The sequence below is a fragment of the Mandrillus leucophaeus genome, unplaced genomic scaffold (genome assembly GCF_000951045.1).
Source record: "Mandrillus leucophaeus isolate KB7577 unplaced genomic scaffold, Mleu.le_1.0 Scaffold301, whole genome shotgun sequence".
Taxonomy (NCBI): domain Eukaryota; kingdom Metazoa; phylum Chordata; class Mammalia; order Primates; family Cercopithecidae; genus Mandrillus; species Mandrillus leucophaeus.
The window spans coordinates 1,667,726-1,686,184 of NW_012103155.1; the positions used below are offsets into that span (position 1 = coordinate 1,667,726).

General features: G+C 38.0%; 2 protein-coding genes across 7 annotated transcripts in view; one reads left to right on the plus strand and one right to left on the minus strand.

Moving 5' to 3' along the window:
- The window catches only part of ABCE1 (ATP-binding cassette, sub-family E (OABP), member 1), a 30,331-nt gene extending 29,278 nt beyond the window's left edge, over positions 1 to 1,053 (minus strand). The window contains exons 1-2 of the mRNA XM_011987149.1: positions 462 to 1,053; positions 180 to 426 (exon numbers count right to left, since the gene is read on the minus strand). The gene's annotated coding sequence lies outside the window, so the exon portion shown is untranslated. The remainder of the gene's footprint in view (positions 1 to 179; positions 427 to 461) is intronic.
- The window catches only part of ANAPC10 (anaphase promoting complex subunit 10), a 148,481-nt gene continuing 130,404 nt past the window's right edge, over positions 383 to 18,459 (plus strand). For 2 of the 6 annotated variants that reach the window (XM_011987148.1, XM_011987145.1), the window contains exons 1-4: positions 392 to 425; positions 461 to 501; positions 2,523 to 2,649; positions 16,981 to 17,071. In XM_011987148.1, the coding sequence (XP_011842538.1) occupies positions 2,535 to 2,649; positions 16,981 to 17,071 (206 nt within the window). In that variant the 5' untranslated portion in view covers positions 392 to 425; positions 461 to 501; positions 2,523 to 2,534. Of the gene's footprint in view, positions 426 to 460; positions 513 to 556; positions 947 to 1,238; positions 1,377 to 2,522; positions 2,650 to 16,980; positions 17,072 to 18,459 lie in introns of those variants that run through there. The other 4 variants (XM_011987144.1, XM_011987146.1, XM_011987147.1 and 1 more) reach the window with 4 other exon arrangements.

Here is an 18,459-nt window from a genome sequence, read left to right on the forward strand (position 1 = left end):
AGGTCTCGGCGTCGCCCGCGCTCCGGCACTTCCAGCTGTCCCGCAGGAACCGCTGCCACGCGCTGCTGCTGTCTCCGCCACCTAAGGCCTAACCAAAGGCTCTCGGAGAACGTTCCTACAGTCTTTGCAACCTGACAGATGGTAGCTAACAGTCAAACCTCTCTGGGCTATTCACTTACCTGGAGACAACGATCCCCTTCCGGAGGGGAACACAGAGGCCAAATCTGCTCTTGCCTTCACTTTTCAGCCACACAGCGTGTTCTCACGGCCACCGGCCAAAATGGCGGTGCCCAGCCGCCGCTCGCGCAAGCCATAGGACGTAGTGCGCGCGCGCGACACAGAGCGTGAGGCGGAACCCTGGAGGTAGGTAGGGAGAGATGACGTCATTGTGCTGCGACCTTGTTCAACACCGCTGGCAAAGCCAGGCTGTTCGAGGAGGCCGAGTGGGAGTGGCACGGAGCGGCTGGGAGTCCTGAGAACCTAGTTTCGGCAAGGACCCGGGTCTGGAAACTGTGAGTGTGTGAGCTTTTCTCCGACGTCAAGCGTGGTCCTAGCGTACACAGATGCATTCGCCTCCCCGGTTTCAATCTTTTTTTATGTTCACGCTTTCCTCAAGGCCCGTGGGTCAGGAGTGGAGCCTTAGTTATTCTAGCACGCTAGAGGTGTCAATAGGACCAACAGAGTACGGTCCCGACACGGCTTGCTGTTGCGCGCTCTCCTAGGCCTCAACTCCCTCTCATCTGTGTGGTCAGTTCAAGGCCAGGAATCCAATCTTTTCCGAGCTCGGTATTTTATCCACTTGGTGGCGTCCAGTCCCAAGTCCGGCAGTTGAAATCTGCCCTAAAGATGGGCTTGCTTGCTTTCTTTTTTTAGATGAGAGGATATTCAGTTAGTAATGATCATTGCAGGTTAGATAGTCTCGCCCTAGATCTCACCTAACTTGCAGGCAAGTAACAAATAACTAGTTCATGACTGAGAACCTATTCATCTATTTATTCATTCAGTAAATTACTTATTGAGCATTTAAGCCTCAGGCCTTGCCAACGTTTACAGTCCGTTGTCTCTGCCGTTATTTGGTATCAAATGCTTGTTTGCCGATTAGAGAACAACTTCGGATACGATGGAAGGTGTCAGAACTATTGCACCTATTTTGAATAGCGTATATAGCAATGTTCAGTAGCAGTGACTGCGCTACCAAAGCAGTTTTACATATTGTTCACGATCCAATATTGAAGTGTTTTTTCACGTATGAGTAGACTTACTAAAATTAACAAAAGATGTGAAAGATGAGGTCATCCTTTTTAGAATGGGCCACTTATTCACTTCAAAATCTTGAAGCCATTTTCTTGACCTTATCTTCTGTGGTAAGAGCATATGTAAGTGAACTTTTAACATTTTTTCTTTTTCTTTTTCTTTTTTTTTTTTTTTTTTTGGGACAGAGTCTTGCTCTGTTACCCAGGCTGGAGTGCAGTGGCACGATCTCGGCTCACTGCAACCTCTGCCTCCCGGCTCAGGTGATCCTCCTGCCTCAGCCCCTCTGGGACTACAGGTGTGTGCCGCCACACCAGGCTGATATTTTGGAATTTTTTTAGAGACAAGGTTTCACCATATTGCCCAGGCTGATCTCGAACTCCTGGGCTCAAGCAATCCACCTGCCTTGGCCTCCAACCTGCTGGGATTACAGGTGTTAGCCACCGGGCTGGGCGTTAAATAAAACTTTGACAGTTAGAGGGCAGGTATGACTGTTCTCTGCATCACTCAATGAATATTTAAAATGAGGATCTTAGGGGGGCGGTGGGATCACATCTGTAGTCCCAGCTACTTGGGAGGCTGAGATGGGAGGATGGCTTGAAGCAAGGTGTTCAAGACCAGCCTGGGTAGCATAGCTAGATCCTGTCTCTAAAAAAGAGAAATTAAGTAAATAAAATGAGGATCAGTATTTATATATTCCTAGAATAAGAGTATTTCAGTCTGACTTTTCTAGGGCTAAAAGTCATTTGAATTTTCAGTCATAGAAGTATAGAAGTACATAGCATTGTAGAGTTAAAAATCATCAAGTGAACCTCTTTGATAGGAGAGGAAATAAAACCCAGACCTACTCAAAGTCTAGGCTAATTAAAGGAGATACTGAAGCCAAAACTTTGATTCTGTGCTCTTTTGACTACTATAACTCACTGCTTTGCATATCTGGTCATATGAAACAAAACCTGAATTCCTAAGATTTTTATTTATTTAAAAATAGAGGTGGGATCTTGCCATGTTGCCCAGGCTGGTCTTTAACTCCTGGGCTCACATGATCCTCCTGTCTCAGCCTCCCAAAGTGTTGGAATTACAGGTGTGAGCCACCATGCCCAGCCCCTGAGATTTAAATTACAGTAATTTAATTATATTAACTGCATTCTTCAGAATAAATGATTAATATCAGGGTATATGAGTTCCATTAAGTTTTTATTGATAAAAACCTTTATGTAGAAAGATGCCCAATTCCTGATATAATATGTACATTCTTTTTTTCTGCATAGAATATTTTAAAAATGACCACACCAAACAAGACACCTCCTGGTGCTGACCCTAAGCAGTTGGAAAGGACTGGAACAGTACGGGAAATTGGGTCACAAGCTGTTTGGTCACTCTCATCTTGCAAACCAGGTAAAAACAAACAAAAAAGCTGTTGGAAATAGTCACTTGCAGTTTCCTTGTACAATCATCTCCCCTTATCCCAGGGGATACATTCCAGGACTCCTAGTGCAAGCCTAAAACCATGGATAGTACTGAACCCTTTCTATATTAATGCTGTGTTTTTTCCTATACATAAATATCTGTGATAAAGAGTAATTTTTAAATTAGGCACAGTAAGAGATTAACAGTAATAACTAATAACAAAATAGAACAGTTATAACAATAGAAGTAATAAAGTAATTAAAGTTTTGTGAAAGTGGTCTCTTGCTCTCAAAATATTGTATTGTATTGTACCCTTCCTCCTGTGATGAGGTGAGAAGTAAAATGTCTATGTGATGGGAGCGAGCAAGGTGAATAATATAGGTGTTGTGATGTAGCGTTAGGCTACTATGAACCTTCTGACAATACTTCAGAAGGAGGAGCATTTGCTTCTGATGATTCTGGATCATCAAGCCATGATGATATTGATGATTGGATGTCAGGAGCAGATGATGTTGATGACTAATGGTCAAGTAGTATATACAGTGTGGATATGCTGGACAAAGTGGTAGATATGCTGGACAAAGGGGTGGATATGCTGGACAAAGTCATGATTTATGTCTTAGGTGGGATGGAGCAGGATGGTGAGAAATTGCTTCGCACTACTTAGTACACAGTTTAAAACTTACCAATTATTTATTTCTGGAATTTTCCTTTTAATGTTTTGAACCATGATTGACCAAGGGTAACTGAAACTGCGGAAAGTGAAACTGCAGATAAAGATACTACAGTACACTGGTCTGATTTTAATATTCCTTTTGTTTAGATGCTTTATTTTAATTCTGATGCACTGGATTTTGTTTTTTTTTTTTTTAATCTTATATCTCTGTCCAATTTCTTTACTAATCCCTTGTTAGATTTAACTACATATGTCATAAGGTCTCCTCTTTTCCTCCTCTCTCTCTGCTATGATTCAGTTGTTATTTAGTGTTTTTTTTTTTTTTTTTTTTTTTTTTTTTTTTTTTGGCGTTTCTCTCAATTGGATAAGTGAGTGATAACATGTCAGAATACTTTCCTTTTAGTCTTCATTGGGATAGAATTCTTGGGTGGCTGTCCTTTTCTCTCAAAAATTTATGAATGCTATTTCACTATCTTCTTTTGGCATATTGTGGGTAGAAAGGCCTATGCCTATCTCTGTTTTTTTTTTCCTAAGTAACTTGTTTTTTTCTGGAAGCATCTAAGGTTTTTCTCTTTATTGTTGAGTTCATGGCATTTGCCAGAATATCTTTTCTCACCGTTGTAACCCATAATTTGATAGGCAGTTTTCATCTGCAGACTCAAGCTTGGAGAAATTTCTTTAGCTTGAGGAACTTTATAATGTTATTAATTTAGTAGTCGTCTGTCTTTCAGAAACTTTTTTTACACATTATGACTGCTGTATCCATCCTCTCAACCAAGCCTCTTCTGTTTCCCCTCAAGATTCCCTTTTCTCGCTTTTTATGAGTACTTTATTGAGATATAATTTACATACTCTAAAACTTGTCCTTTTTAGGTGTACAGTTCTATGAATTTTACAGACATGTACAGTCATATAAGCAGCATTATAATAAAATATATAACATTGCCATCATCCCACAAAATTCCCTCATGTCTCTTTATGGTCAGTCTTCTGGGCCTTTCCAAGCCCCTGACACCTCTAATCTGTTTCGGGTCTCTTTGGTTTCACATTTCCCAGAATGCCAGTATAAATGTAATCATATTGTATGTAGCTTATTGGTTCTAGCATCTTTCATTTAATATAATTCACTTGTGAGTTTTGCTGTTGCACATATCTGTAGTTTGTTCCTTTTTATTGTTGATTACTGTTCCACCATATGGGTGTACCCGTTTGTTCATCCATTCACCAGATTTGTAGTAGCTAGCTTTCAGAATGGTCCCCAGTTATTCTTGCCTTCCGTTATTCATGCCTTTCTGTGGACCTCTTCCAGATTGGATCAGGATTGGTCTCTGGGACCAGTAGAATAAGGCAAAACTGATGGTATATGGCTTTTGAGACTAGGTTGTAAAAGACATTGTGTCTATTATTTCTTCAATTATTTCTTTTGTCCTATTCCTTCTCTATTAGAATCTGGGAATCTAATTATACGTATGCTAGACCATTTGGTATTATCCCACAGCTTTTGGGTACTCCATTGGCCTGTTTTCAAATCTGCTGCATTTGTCTTTGGCTTTATTGAATATACTGATAATTCTGCCTAAGAAATTTTTCATCTGTGATACTATATTTTTTATTTGTAGCTCTTCCGTTTGACTCTTAGAGTTTTCATCTCTGTTGAAATTCCTGTCTGTTAACACAGTTCATCTACCTTTCTAGGTTTTTTTTTTTTTTTTTAAACATCTTAGTTATAGTTATCGTTATTTAAGATTCTTGTCTGATAGTTCCAACAACTGGGTCATCTCTGGGTCTGTTTCTATTTATGATAATTCTGTTTTTCTTTTTGTTTGTCTTTTTTTTATGTGCAGATTAGTAGATACTGAGATAAATAGTATTTACACCTTGAAATGGATGCCTTTTTTCTATCATTTGTCCTTTATTGTGGTATTTGCATTAGTTAGGAATTGAGCTGAGTTTGAGTTTTGTTTTGCTATGGTTACCTTCAGTGTCTCACAGGCTTCAAATTCCTCTAAAGATGCCCTGTGCTTATTGTGGGACCATTGTGCCAGAGACATTTTCTTATTTTTCTGTGTAATAGTTCCACTCCAGTTTTCCTGTGCTCTGGCGCACACTTGTGCTACAGAGGGTGCCTCTCGCCATGCTCTTGCCCTACGTACAGCTGTAGAATACTGTGTTTTGTTACTCAGTTCAGGGTATGAGAGGCAGGGTAGTTCTCTGTTTTCCTAGTGCAGCAGCAGTCTTAGGTAGGCCGTATGTGCCTGGCCTCAGCAATTTTGCCCCTCCTATTCATGACAGCCTTGTATCTGTGGTTGGTCTTTTGTGGAAGAGAGTTTTCAGCCTCACTTTGAGAAAGAACTGTTGTTTGCCCCTCTCAGGTGTAGAGGGTTTTTTCTTTTACTCATCTTTCAGCAAGGATGGATGTTTATTTGTGTCCTGGAGCCAACAGGGTTGATTCTCCTCCTACAGCAGCTTAAGTCCTTTGTTCTGTGGGAGAGAAGGGTTTGGAAGGAGGGTAGAACTTTTTGCTTTCCTTCAGTGGTGGACAGTCGCCTCCTCTGTACCTGTACCACTGACTTAGGCTCTTTAGTCTCTTGCCCTCTCCCAATCTTTATGTGTAAAGTGAGCACCCTTGCAAAAGAGTCTGAGAGTCAGTGTGAATTCGCCTTGTGTTTGGGGCTGTCAGTGTTGCTGTATTGTTATGCTGGCCTGCATTTGGTCTTTGTCAAATGATGAAAGTTATACCTGATTTCTTCTTATGTGTTTATTTGGTCTCTGTTCCTTCCTCCTATGCTCTACCACAGTTGGGAAAATCTGTAATCTTTTTTCTCCTGGGAATGGGGGCTGCCCCATTCTTGGATTTCAGGCTGTCTTGTAGGAGTTTGTAGTTTATCCAGCTTTTTCTTGTTGTTTGGAGGGAACTGATTTTTTTAAATTTAAATTTTAAGCTTAAGTTCTGGAGTACATGTATAGGATGTACGGATTTGTGACATAGGTAAATGTGTCCCATGGTGATTTGCTGCACCTATCAACTTATCACCTAGGTATTAAGCCCAGCATGCATTAGCTATTTTTCCTAATGCTCTCCCTCCCCCAACCCCATCCCAACAGGCTATAGTGTGTGATGTTCCCCTCCCTGTGTCCATGTGTTCTCATTGTTTAGCTCCCACTTATAAGGGAGAACATGTGATGTTTGGTTTTCTATTCCTGTGTTAGTTTGCTGAGGATAATGGCTTCCAGCTCCATCCATGTCCCTGCAAAGGACATTATCTCATTCCTTTTTGTGGCTGGATAGTACTCCACGTGTTTACACTGTTGGTGGGAATGTAAATTGGTTCAGCCATTGTGGAAGACAGTGTGGCGAGTCCTCAAAGATGTAGAACCAGAAATACCGTTTGACTCAGCAATCCCATTACTGGGTATATACCCAAAAGAATATAAATTATTCTGTCACAAAGGTACATGCACATGTATGTTCATTGCAGTACTATTCACAATAGCAAAGATGTGGAATCAACCCAAATGCCCAAAAGACTGAATAAAGAAAATGTGGTACATATACACTATGGAATACTGTAGGGTGATTTTCCCCTCCCCGCATTTTTTAAAAGCTTTTCCAGCTTCCTTTTAAGTTGCTTTGGAATTCCTTAATATCCATTATCATATCAAATATTCCTATAAATATGCTTAAATTGAACATCTTTCACTGTTTGATCTAATAGTATAACTAGACTGGGGCCATATTGTGTCAGTAATGAGATACGAATCAGTGCTAGTTGAACTCCTTTGGTAAAGTTTACCTTCTTTGGTAAACTAGCACTGATTCGTACCTCATTACTAACACAATATGGCACCAGTCACTGGTTTGAAGAGAGCAATACATGTCACCAGTTCCCTGAAGATGCCCCACTGCTTTGACATCTTGGAGGTGCAGAAGAGATAGTTACTGCTACTACAGGAGTGGCAGGATCACTTAAAAATGTGTTGAGTATGAAATTCATGAAGTTTATTAGTACAATGTCATATGTCTTACTTCACGTGACTTTGAGCTTTGAGTCCATCAGTGAAATATCATTATATGATTAGCACTTCACATATTAAGAATGACTACTCTTTATAAACAGGAAGCTGCATGAGAAAGTGGTTACTCGATCTTTGCTTCTCTAGGGTCAGATATTTTTCAGTTTAAGTCAGCAGATGGTGCTGAGATTTGTAACTCAAATTTGTTAGAGATTGAAAGACAAAAAAGACACAATCCCTTACTGTCAAGGACTTCACAATTTAGTGGAGGAAGTATAACTTTAAACTATTACTATACAATGTAGTAATTAATAACTTTGATTTAGTGCTTACTAAGTGATAGGTTCTGTTCTAAGAACTTTACATGCATAAAATAACCAATTATCTCAGTAAAGTTTTCAAAAGTTATATGAAGTTGTACTATTTCTTTTTTTTGTTTGTTTTTTGAGATGGAGTCTTGCTCTGTCACCCAGGCTGGAGTACAGTGGCATGATGTCGGTTCACTGCAAGCTTTGCCTCCCGGGTTCATGCCATTCTCCTGCCTCAGCATCCCAAGTAGCTGGGACTACAGGCGCCCGCCACCCCGCTGTCGCTAATTTTTTGTATTTTTAGTAGAGACGGGGTTTCACTGTGTTAGCCAGGATGATCTCCTGACCTTGTGATCCACCCACCTCGGCCTCCCAAAGTGCTGGGATTATAGGCATGAGCCACCGCACCCAGTGAAGTTGTACTATTTATTTACCATTTTACAAATGAGGAAACTCTAGTACAGAAAGATTAAGTAGTTTGACAAAGATCACATGATAAGCAGGAAATTCTGGAATTCAAGACAGACTCCACTACACAATACTGCTTTTCACTAAGTATGGGCTCAGTGTAGAAGTAGCCCAAATAAGAAAGTGATTTACTTTGCTTGAAAGGATCATGGAAGTCTTCATGGAGATGATGCTTATTCTGTATGATGAAGCAAGAATAGGATTTCACTAAGGAGATAAAAGCAAGGGAAATGGGACAGTTAGCCTTCCATATCTGTAGGTTCTAATTTCATGGATTCAACTAACTGAAGATTGAAAATAGTTGGAAAAAACCCACAAAAAATAACAATACAACAACAAAAATAACACAAATAGAAAAACAACACAGTACAACTTTTTACATATTTACATTATATTAGGTATTATAAGTAATCTAGAGATGATTTAAAGTATACAAGAGGAGCCATTTTAAATGAGGGACTTGTGCATCAATGGATTTTGTTAACCTCAGAAGTCCTGGTACCAATCCTTGTTGGATGCCAAGAAATGATAATATGTGCAGAGGTATACAGCTTAAACAAAACATGGCTTATTCAATGAATTTCTTTTATTAAATGAGACTAGAACATAGGGGAATGGCATATGTGAAGCTATATAGTTAGGTAGATGCCTGATTATAGAGGGCTTTATTAAACAGTTCATACTTTAATGTATAGATAATATGAGCAGTTGAAAAGGTAAGTAATGGAGTAAAACAATCAGTGTTCGTTCATATTTGAGAAGTGTGGAGGATAGATTGAAGTGAGGCAAGATTAGAGGTATAAAGGAAATCAGGAGACATGCAATAAAAGCAGATAGGAAGTGATATAAAGGAGAATTTTAAGAAATTTTCAAAATGTTAATATCAGCCTTTGGGAGGTACAAATTTACTTGCCTGCTACAGGATGGTAGGTGGCACATGGCTTTGCAGAAATCTTTTTGTATCTTTGGAAATAATGGTTCAATGTTTCATTCTGATTAAAGTTGGAATGTGTTTAGTAGATTCAGCTTAGTTGAACACACACCACAAAACAATCTTACAATTCAGCACAGTTGTTAAGTCTCTGCCTAAGAGACTGGAAAACCAAAAGAACAAATTTGTGTTATGACTGCTACCACATAATAGGGTCTTTTAAAATAATTTAATCATTTCATAAGCACCAAATTCATCCAATGTTGAAAAACAAATTTAGGGGAAAAATAGGTACATCTGCTATGCTTAACTATATTTGATACAAATAAGGGATTCAGTATGGCTGTATTTTGTGAACATCTTACAGGACTTATATGCTATTTGTTCCCTGGTTTTTATGAAGAGAGTGAGTTAATTTTGAGAAGGATAATGGGATATTGTAAGTTCCATTTTTCTTAAAAACTCACTAAATTTTTACTGAAGTTCATGCTATAACTGACAATTATGGGCCTTCAAGTTAAAGGATTTCTGAGTTGAATAGTGATATTTGGTTTGTGGAAAATAAGACAACAGTATAATAGAAAATAACTTTTAAGTGGGAGGCTACATTAGATTGTGGGATTATGGGAGGCCTCTTTTATAAGTGAAATTTGCACAGAGACATGAGTGTTAAGAAGAATTTATTGTGCAAATATTTCAGAGAAGAACTTTCTTGACACCAGGAAGTTAGTTCAAAGGCTCTAAGTTAGTTGATTTGGCATTTTAGAGGTTCAGAAAGAAGGCTATAGGGGTTGGAGAGTAGTGAGTAAGGAGGAGAAATGGTAGATTAGATTGGAAATGTAATTAGATACGGGCCAGATTATGTGAACTCTTGTAGGCCCTGAAAAAGAGTATTGATATTAAGTACAAAGGGAAACCACTGGAGGTGTTAAGCAGAAGAGGAAGATGATCTGATACAGAATTTTAAAAAAGTCAGTGTGTCCACTATGGATAATGTTGGTAGTGGCATAATGGTGGAGACCAATGGAAGAAATGATATTATAGTAATTTATGTTAGAGATGATGTTTTTTTGGACTAGACTTAAATGGAAAGAAATGATGGCTTTGGGATATATTTTTAGAGGTGGAATAGTTAGGATTCATTGGAGGAAACCTTCAGAGTGACCTTTCTGGCAGAACAACTCATACTGTTTCCTGAGTTGAAAAAGAAGGAGGGAGAGGAGAGAGTAAATAGATATTGGGTCAAAAAATAAATAATTTGATTTATATATGTTAATTTTGAGATGCCTAATTATTTTTCTAGTTGAAGTGTTTAGTAAGCAATTGACTGTAGAAGCTGGGAACTCTGCTTGAAGTTCTGGGTTGGAGATATAAATTTGAAGGTCATCAGTGTGCCGATGATATTCTGAGGGAACTGGACTAACTCACCGAGGGAGAGAATTTAGAGGAAAGAATAAAGCTTTGGGACACTTCAAGATAAAGAGATCTGGCAGAATAGTGGAAGAGGTATCAACAAGGGATACTAAGAAGTGGCTAGCGAACTAGGAGGAAAACCAGGAGAGTGGGAAATCATGGATAGAAGTCAAGAGGAGACAAGTGTTTCAGGAAGTTAGTTAATTCTTCATCTCTCTTTTATTTTTGTTCTTTGAGATGGAGTCTCCCTCTGTCGCCCATGCTGGAGTGCAGTGGTGCGATCTCTGCTCACTGCAACCTCCACCTCCAAGGTTCAAGTGATTCTCCTGCCTTAGCCTCCCAGATAGCTAAAATTACAGGTGTGTACCACCACACCCAGCTAATTTTTTATATTTTTGGTGGAGACAGGGTTTCACCATGTTGGCCAGGCTGGTCTCAAACTCTTGACCTCAAGTGATCTGCCCGTCTCAGCCTCCCAAAATGCTGGGATTATAGGCATGAACCATTGCACCTGGCCTCATCTCTTTATTGTGGCTCTAATACTTCATATTATAATTTATCTGCTTAAATCTATCAGTGCTGTCCATTAGAACTTAGTGCACCATGCAATGAGGTAACCATTAGCTACATGAAACTATTGAACACGTCAAATGTTACTACTGTTACTGAGGAACCAAATTTTTAATTTTACTTAGTTTAAATGTATATAGCCACAGTGTAGGTCTAGTGCAGGATATAGATGAACTTCTCTACAGAGACCATTTGTTATCTATCTTTAGGTCTTCAGAGTTAAGACATTTGCCTCAGTTAAAGTAGCCCCCAGCAGAGGAGGTTGAGGCTGCAGTGAGCTGTGATCGTACTACTATACTCCAGCCAGGGCAACAGAGCGAGACCCTGTCTCAAAAAAAAAAAAAAAAAAAAAGGAAAAAAAAGCCCCTTAGCGAATGTGAAAGTAGTTGTGTTAATAGATATGCTTGAAAGGAAAGTGACTGTTTGATTCATAAAGGCAGTCTAAGCTGGGCTGCTCAAATATATCTCTAGTGGTGTTGTATTAGTGCTCTCACTGCACTAATGCTGCTTAACAAACAACCCTAGTCTCTCAGTGGCATGATCAACCGAATTTACTTTGTGCTTTGGTGATGGCTTGGCTTTAGGCTGTCAGTCAGGTTCAGATCTGCTCCATTTGTCCAGGCATATTCTCTTAGTGGAGTGCAGAGCATTCAGAAGACCAGCCCAGACTTTGCAAGCACATTTACAACCTCTGCTTGTGTCACAGTGTATTGACTGAAGTAAGTCATAATTTAGCCCCAATATTGACTGGAGTGCAGAATCATATCCCTCCCATGAAGAGTGAGGAGAGAAGCATTAATATTTACCAAACAATAACAGTAACCATAGATGAATACTGATTTTCTTTTCTTTAGGGCAGTTGTTCTCACCAGGGGATGCTTGGGATGCTTTTACCCTCCAGGGTACAAAGTCTGGAGATATTTTTGATTATTGTGATAACTGGGGACATAAGGGTGGGGGGAGTTGGGGAGTTGGGGGAGTGTTTCTATTGGCATCTAGTGGGTAGAGCCCAGGGATACAGCTAAATACCTTTCAATGCACAGGACACCCCTTGTACCAAACAAAGAATTATTCAGTCCAAAATATCAGTAGTGCCGTGATTGAGAAACCTTGCCTTTGAAGAGTAATTCTAACATTTTAGCATGCATCAGAATCACCTAGAGGATTTATTAAGACATAAACTCTCAAAAGGGCTGAGCTCTCAAAGTTTCTGATGTATATCTAGAATTCCTTACAAGTTCCCAGGTGATAATGATGCTGTTGGTCTAGGAACGACACTGTACGAACCACTGCATTAGAGAACCAGTACATCATATAACAGTTTTTTTTTCTGTGTAATATTGTTATTTGTGTGGATTTTCCTGATACCTGTTAAAGTAGTTATCATTGATATGTCTTTGTTTTAGTTCTTTTGTTTAAATTAAAACAATTCAGGGCCAGACACAATGACTCATGCCTGTAATCCCAACACTTTGGGAGACTGAGGCGGGTGGATCACTTGAGGTCAGGAGTTTGAGACCAGCCTGGCCAACATGGTGAAACCCCATCTGCACTAAAAATACAAAAATTAGCAGGGTGTGTTGGCCGGTGCCTATAATCCCAGCTACTCTGGGGGAGGCTGAGCAAGTCTTCACTCTTGCGACCTTCATATTTTAGACTTTTATTTTTTGAAGCTCTGCCCCCTTGCAAAGGTGAGCTTCAGCTACCTGCAACAGTCACTTCTGGGAACTGCTTGAACCCAGGAGGTGGAGGTTGCAGTGAGCCGAGATCATGCCACTGCACTGCAGTCTGGGTGACAGAACTAGACTCCATCTTAAAAAAAAAAAAAAAAAAAAAAAAAAAGAATTCAGATGCAATACTGAGTGGGAAGCTTTGGAAAAGAGGTTGAGACATGGCATTGGCACATAAGCAGATGTTTGTAAGAGGTTCTGTTTGTAAGGCATATCGAGGAAGCAAAAGTCGGTGATCATACTTAGTATTTTAGACATAAAGATTTAGACTAATCAGTACTTGAAGATATTAGACCTGCTTAGTTGTACTATGATACTTTCTAAGCAGTAACTTAGAGACAAATTTTAAATGATCAGTTTTGAATTATAGGACATCGCTTATCCTGAATAAATTATTCAGATTTTTGTTTAATGTTTTTAGCATTTAAAGAACCAATACTGTTTTATGAACCTCTTTGAGCACATGCATAATAAAGTTGTGAAATGAAGGAGAAAAAAAACCTGGCTGAGGTAGCTAAAATAAAATCAGTGGGAAAAAAAAAAACCATTTTAATCAATAGAACATTAAACTGTGGAGCTTTTAAGGAAGAATTGTGATTTAGTTGTCTTTTATTAGGGAACTAATAAACCAGTACTAAAAAGAAAAAGAGAGTTAAGATCTGTAACTCTTTATATTGGAGGTAAAAGTTTTTTTTTGTTTTTTTTTGTTTTTTTGGTCGGGTTCTCGCACTGTTGCCCAGGCTAGAGTGCAGTGGTACAGTCATGGCTCACTACAGCCTTGAACTCCAGGACTCAAGTGATCCCCCTGCCTCAGTCACATGAGTGCCATCACACCTGACTAAGTTTTTTATTTTTTGTATAGACAGTGTCTCACTATGTTGCACAGGCTGGCAAAACAGCTTTTTATCTTGTAACTTGCATAACTCAGTATTCTGGATTAGCTTTAGCAATATTGTATAAAGAACGAAGCATGATTTGAAGCATCACTGTCCAATAGAACATGTAATGTGAAATATATATATACAAGTTTCATGTGGAATTTTATAGTAGCTACGTTTAAAAGGGCTAAAAAATAGGTGAAATTAATTGTAATAATATTTTTTAATCTAGTATAACTGAAATATTATTACTAATGACGTATTTTACATTTTGTCCTAATCTTCAAATCAGCGTGTATTTTACGCTTATAGCACATCTCAATTTGGATTTGTTATATTTCAAATAGCCACATGTGGCTAGTGGCTACCATATTGGACAGTGCATATTTAAGAGTTATGGAACAAGTAATAGCCCAATTTTTACATTTTATCGATGTACATGGCCCAGGACGGCTTTGAATGTGGACCAAATTAGTAAACTCTCTTAAAATATTATGAATTCTTTTTTTTTTTTTTTTTAGCTCATCTGCTATTGTTAGTGTTAGTGTATTTTATGTGTGGCCCAAGAGAGTTCTTCTTCCAGTGTGGCCCAGGGAAGCCAAAAGATTAAACACCCCTGGTCTGTGTGATCTGGCTCCTTTCATATGTCTGGCTCATTTCCTGCTTCACACCAGTGTATAGCCTTAGCTCTCAAAGGACCCGCTGTTTTCCATATATGCTGTTTTTCTTGATTCGTGACATTACATGCTTATCTCTTTGCTGAATGCCCTTGAATCTTACCATTCTACCTCTTTATCTAGCTAACTAGTACTTTGAAATTCAATGCAAAACTCATTTTCTCTGGATAAACTTTTATCCACTAGTATGCGCAATAAAGGCAGCAGATGCAAAGTTAAGATACACATCCATTCATGTTTGGATTATGTGGAACAGACATAGTGTTAATATCCATAATAGTGACTGAGTGTGGTGGCACATGCCTGTGGTCCCAGCTACCCAGATGACTGAGGTGGGAGGATTGCGTAAACCCAGCAGGTCATGGCTGCAGTGAGTTTTGATGGTGCTACTGCATTCCAGCCTGTGTGTCAGAGCAAGACCCTGTCTCAAAAAGAAAAAAGAAAAGATCTGTAATAGTAAAAAGTGTTGTGAATAATTAAAAGACCAAAGTTTATTGAAGATATGAATAAGCATGAAAATACAAATATTAATAAATGTGAAATACAATTTTTTTATCTATCAGGTGAGTAAATATTTAAAAGATTAATTGCATTTTTGCATGGTTGCAGAGCAGTGCTTTCCAACAGAAATGTAACACAAACCACGTATGTAATTTAAAATTATCTAGCAACCACATTAAAAAAATTTTATAAAAGTGCAGTTATTCTATTTTTCTCAATATGTTCAAAATATCACTTCAACATATAATCAATGTAAAAACATTAAATATATATTTAAAGTTTTTATCATACAAAGTCATCAAAATCTAGTGTATTAATTTCAGAACATATCAACTTTTACTAGCCATTCAGAGGGAATTCTTTTACATTTTTGGTGAGGAAATATTTTGGAGGACAATTTGGCAATATTTATCAAATTAAATATTCAAGTGACCCAGGATTCTATTCCTGGAAATCTGTTCTCTAGAAATAACATATATTTAAAGAATATAGACAGATAGGTATTTTTTACAGTATTATTTGTAATAGCAAAACATTGGAAACAGCTTAAACGTTCTGCAGAGGTGTGGTGAGATAATTATGATATTTCCAGACAGTGGTGGACTATACAACCTTAAAAAATATGGAAGCTGTTTATGTCGAGTTATGTGAGCTAATAAATATTAGATTATTTAACATATATAAAATGTTTAGAATGTGCATGGCACATAGTTAATGTGATGTCAGTGTTTGTTATTATTATGAATTTATTGATATGAAATAAATATTCATATGGAAAAAAATCTCCAGATATGTTAAGTAAAATTAAAAAACACCAACATACAGAGCTATTTATTATATGCTATCATTTGTGTAAATAAAGGGGAATAAAAAGAATACATATATGATTGCTTGTATATGCATATAGTATCTGTGGAAGGGCATGCAATAAACTGAGAACATTAATTATATTTGGAGAGGAGAATGAGGTGGTAGATAGTGACTTTTCACTGTGTCCTGTTCCTTTTGTATTTGTTCCATAATGAATATATTACTTAGTGTAAAATTGAAATGTAAATTAAACTTATTTCTCTTATTGAAGAGTATGCATTTTACCATTAAATCAGGTTCATTTCTAGAATTAGTATGAATTATTGTGGTTTTAATCAGGAAAAATCACAGGATTGTACAACTTCATTTATCTAGAATGGCTGGAGAATATGGGATTCTGGGTAAATTTAATTTTGAGTAATCAGAATTTTAATCAGAAGCATTTGGTTTCAAAATATATATGCCTTTTGAAAATATTTCTAAGTCATCCTTTTTCTTGTCTCAGTAAGTATGGCATATTGAACTTAACAGAATGTGTTGATTTTTTGAGGATTTTGTGCTTAGTCATTCTTACTATCAGCTTGCAAAAGCATAAGAAACTGAGTTTGAATACATACATTCTTTAAAATATATCCAACTGTACGTGGTGACTGACGCCTGTAATCCCAGCACTTTGGGAAGCTAAGGCGGGCGGATCACCTGAAGTTGGGGGTTCGAGACCAACCTGACCAACATGGAGAAGCACCTTCTCTACTAAAAATATGAAATTAGTTGGCCATGGTGGCACATGCCTGTAATCCCAGCTACTTGGCAGCCTGAGGCAGGAGAATCACTTGAACCTGGGAGGTGGAGGTTGTGATGAGCCGAGATTGTGCCATTGCATTCCAGCCTGGGCAACAAGAGTGAAACTCCATCTCAGAAAAAAAAAATAATATCTCCTAGAAAATGTTTTTTTAAAAGGTGACAACAAAATAACTCAATCCTAATATAGGCTTTGTATGTGCAAGTGATATTTCTCTCAGAGTTGAGCTCTGAATAAAAGGGTAGAAGAATTCTGGTTAATTTAAATTTCACAGCTGGGTGCTATGGCTTATGCCTGTAATCCCTGCACTTTGGGAGGCCAAGGCAGGAGGATCGCTTGAGGCTGGGGGTTCAAGGCCAGCCTGGGCAACACAGCAAGACCCTGTCTACAAAAGACATAAAATAAAATAAAAAATAAATTTAATATTTCTGACCGTTCTGTTTATCAAAATTTCTGGACAAATACATATGTTAATTTTATATTTTTCATGTATAGTTCTTGCTTTTTCACGGGCATTTATTGACACTTTTGATGTTTTTAGGATTTGGAGTGGATCAGTTACGAGACGACAATCTAGAAACTTACTGGCAATCAGATGGTTCCCAGCCTCATTTAGTGAACATCCAGTTCAGGTAATACATTTTCAAATTTTTCATCTAGTGTAGGTTATTGACAAAGAAATCTATTTTATTTACATAAAAACTAAAGATAGAAATTACAGTGAAATACACTTTTTAAACTCTGAAGTCTTAGAGATTATTTTTCTGTTCGGTTAGATCATTAGCATTTCAAATTTACTCTGTCTTATTTTTTATGAATTTTCTTATGGTATGTTGCGTAGTTCCTTTTATGTAGATGTTTCTCAAATATACTTTTCAATATAATTTATTTTTTGAAGGTACTTCCAGTAAAATATGTTTTGCTTGTGGCCCAATACAGTGCCTTGATGTATCATATTAAGTAAACCCTGAGTGATGATTGTAAGTTTTTTAACTGTGGAATATTCATACAACTTCTCAAATTTTTACTTTTATTTGGAAAAAAAAAATTTAACTTAGAACCTTTCAGGACTTTTTCCTTTTTGAAAATGCTTTTTGAGGGGAAAGGAAAACAGCCACATGTTTGTCAATGCTTTGAATGTATTTATTATCAAATGTTTAAAATTTTAAATAGAGACAGTTGGCCACTATGTTGGCCAGGCTGGTCTCAAACTCCTGGCCTCAAGCATTTCTCCCACCTCAGCCTCCCAAAATGCTGGTGTTCCAGGCATGAACCACTGGGCCTGGCTGAATTTATTGACATAGTTGGAAACCAGTTAACTCGGCTATCTTGTTCCATTTATACCATCTTTTTTGTTTTGTTTTTTTTTTTGAGATGGAGTTTTGCTTTTGTTGCCCGGGCTGGAGTGCAATGCAGTGATCTCAGCTCAACGCAACCTCCGCCTCCCAGGTTCAAGTGATTCTCCTGCCTCAGCCTTCCAAGTAGCTGGGATTACAGGCATGTGCCACCATGCCCAGCTAATTTTGTATTTTTAGTAGAGACGAGGTTTCTCCATGTGGGTCAGGCTGGTCTCGAACTCCTGACCTTGTGATCCACCCGCCTTGGCTTCCCAAAGTTCTGGGATTACAGGCATGAGCCACTGCACCCGCCTTATACCATCTATTTTAACGTTCTATAGCATTGTATTTTTAGTTGTTTGTTTTTATTGTCCTAGAGTACAAATCAGCAAATTTCCAGCAAGCCAGATAGTGAATATTTTAGGCTTTGTGGGCCATCTCATCTGTTTTGCAGCTACAGTGCTCAGTTCCAGTATTATAGCACAAAGGCGGCCCTACACAGTGCATAAATGACATAATTTAGCTGTTCTCATTAAATTTTATCTTACAAAAGCAGATGTTAGGCAGGATTTATTCATTTTCCTTCTGACTTCTGTTTTAGGTTAAGGGAGTACATGTGCAGGTTTGTTACATGGGTAAATTGCCTTTTGCTGGGGTTTGGTGTACAAATTATCTCGTCATGC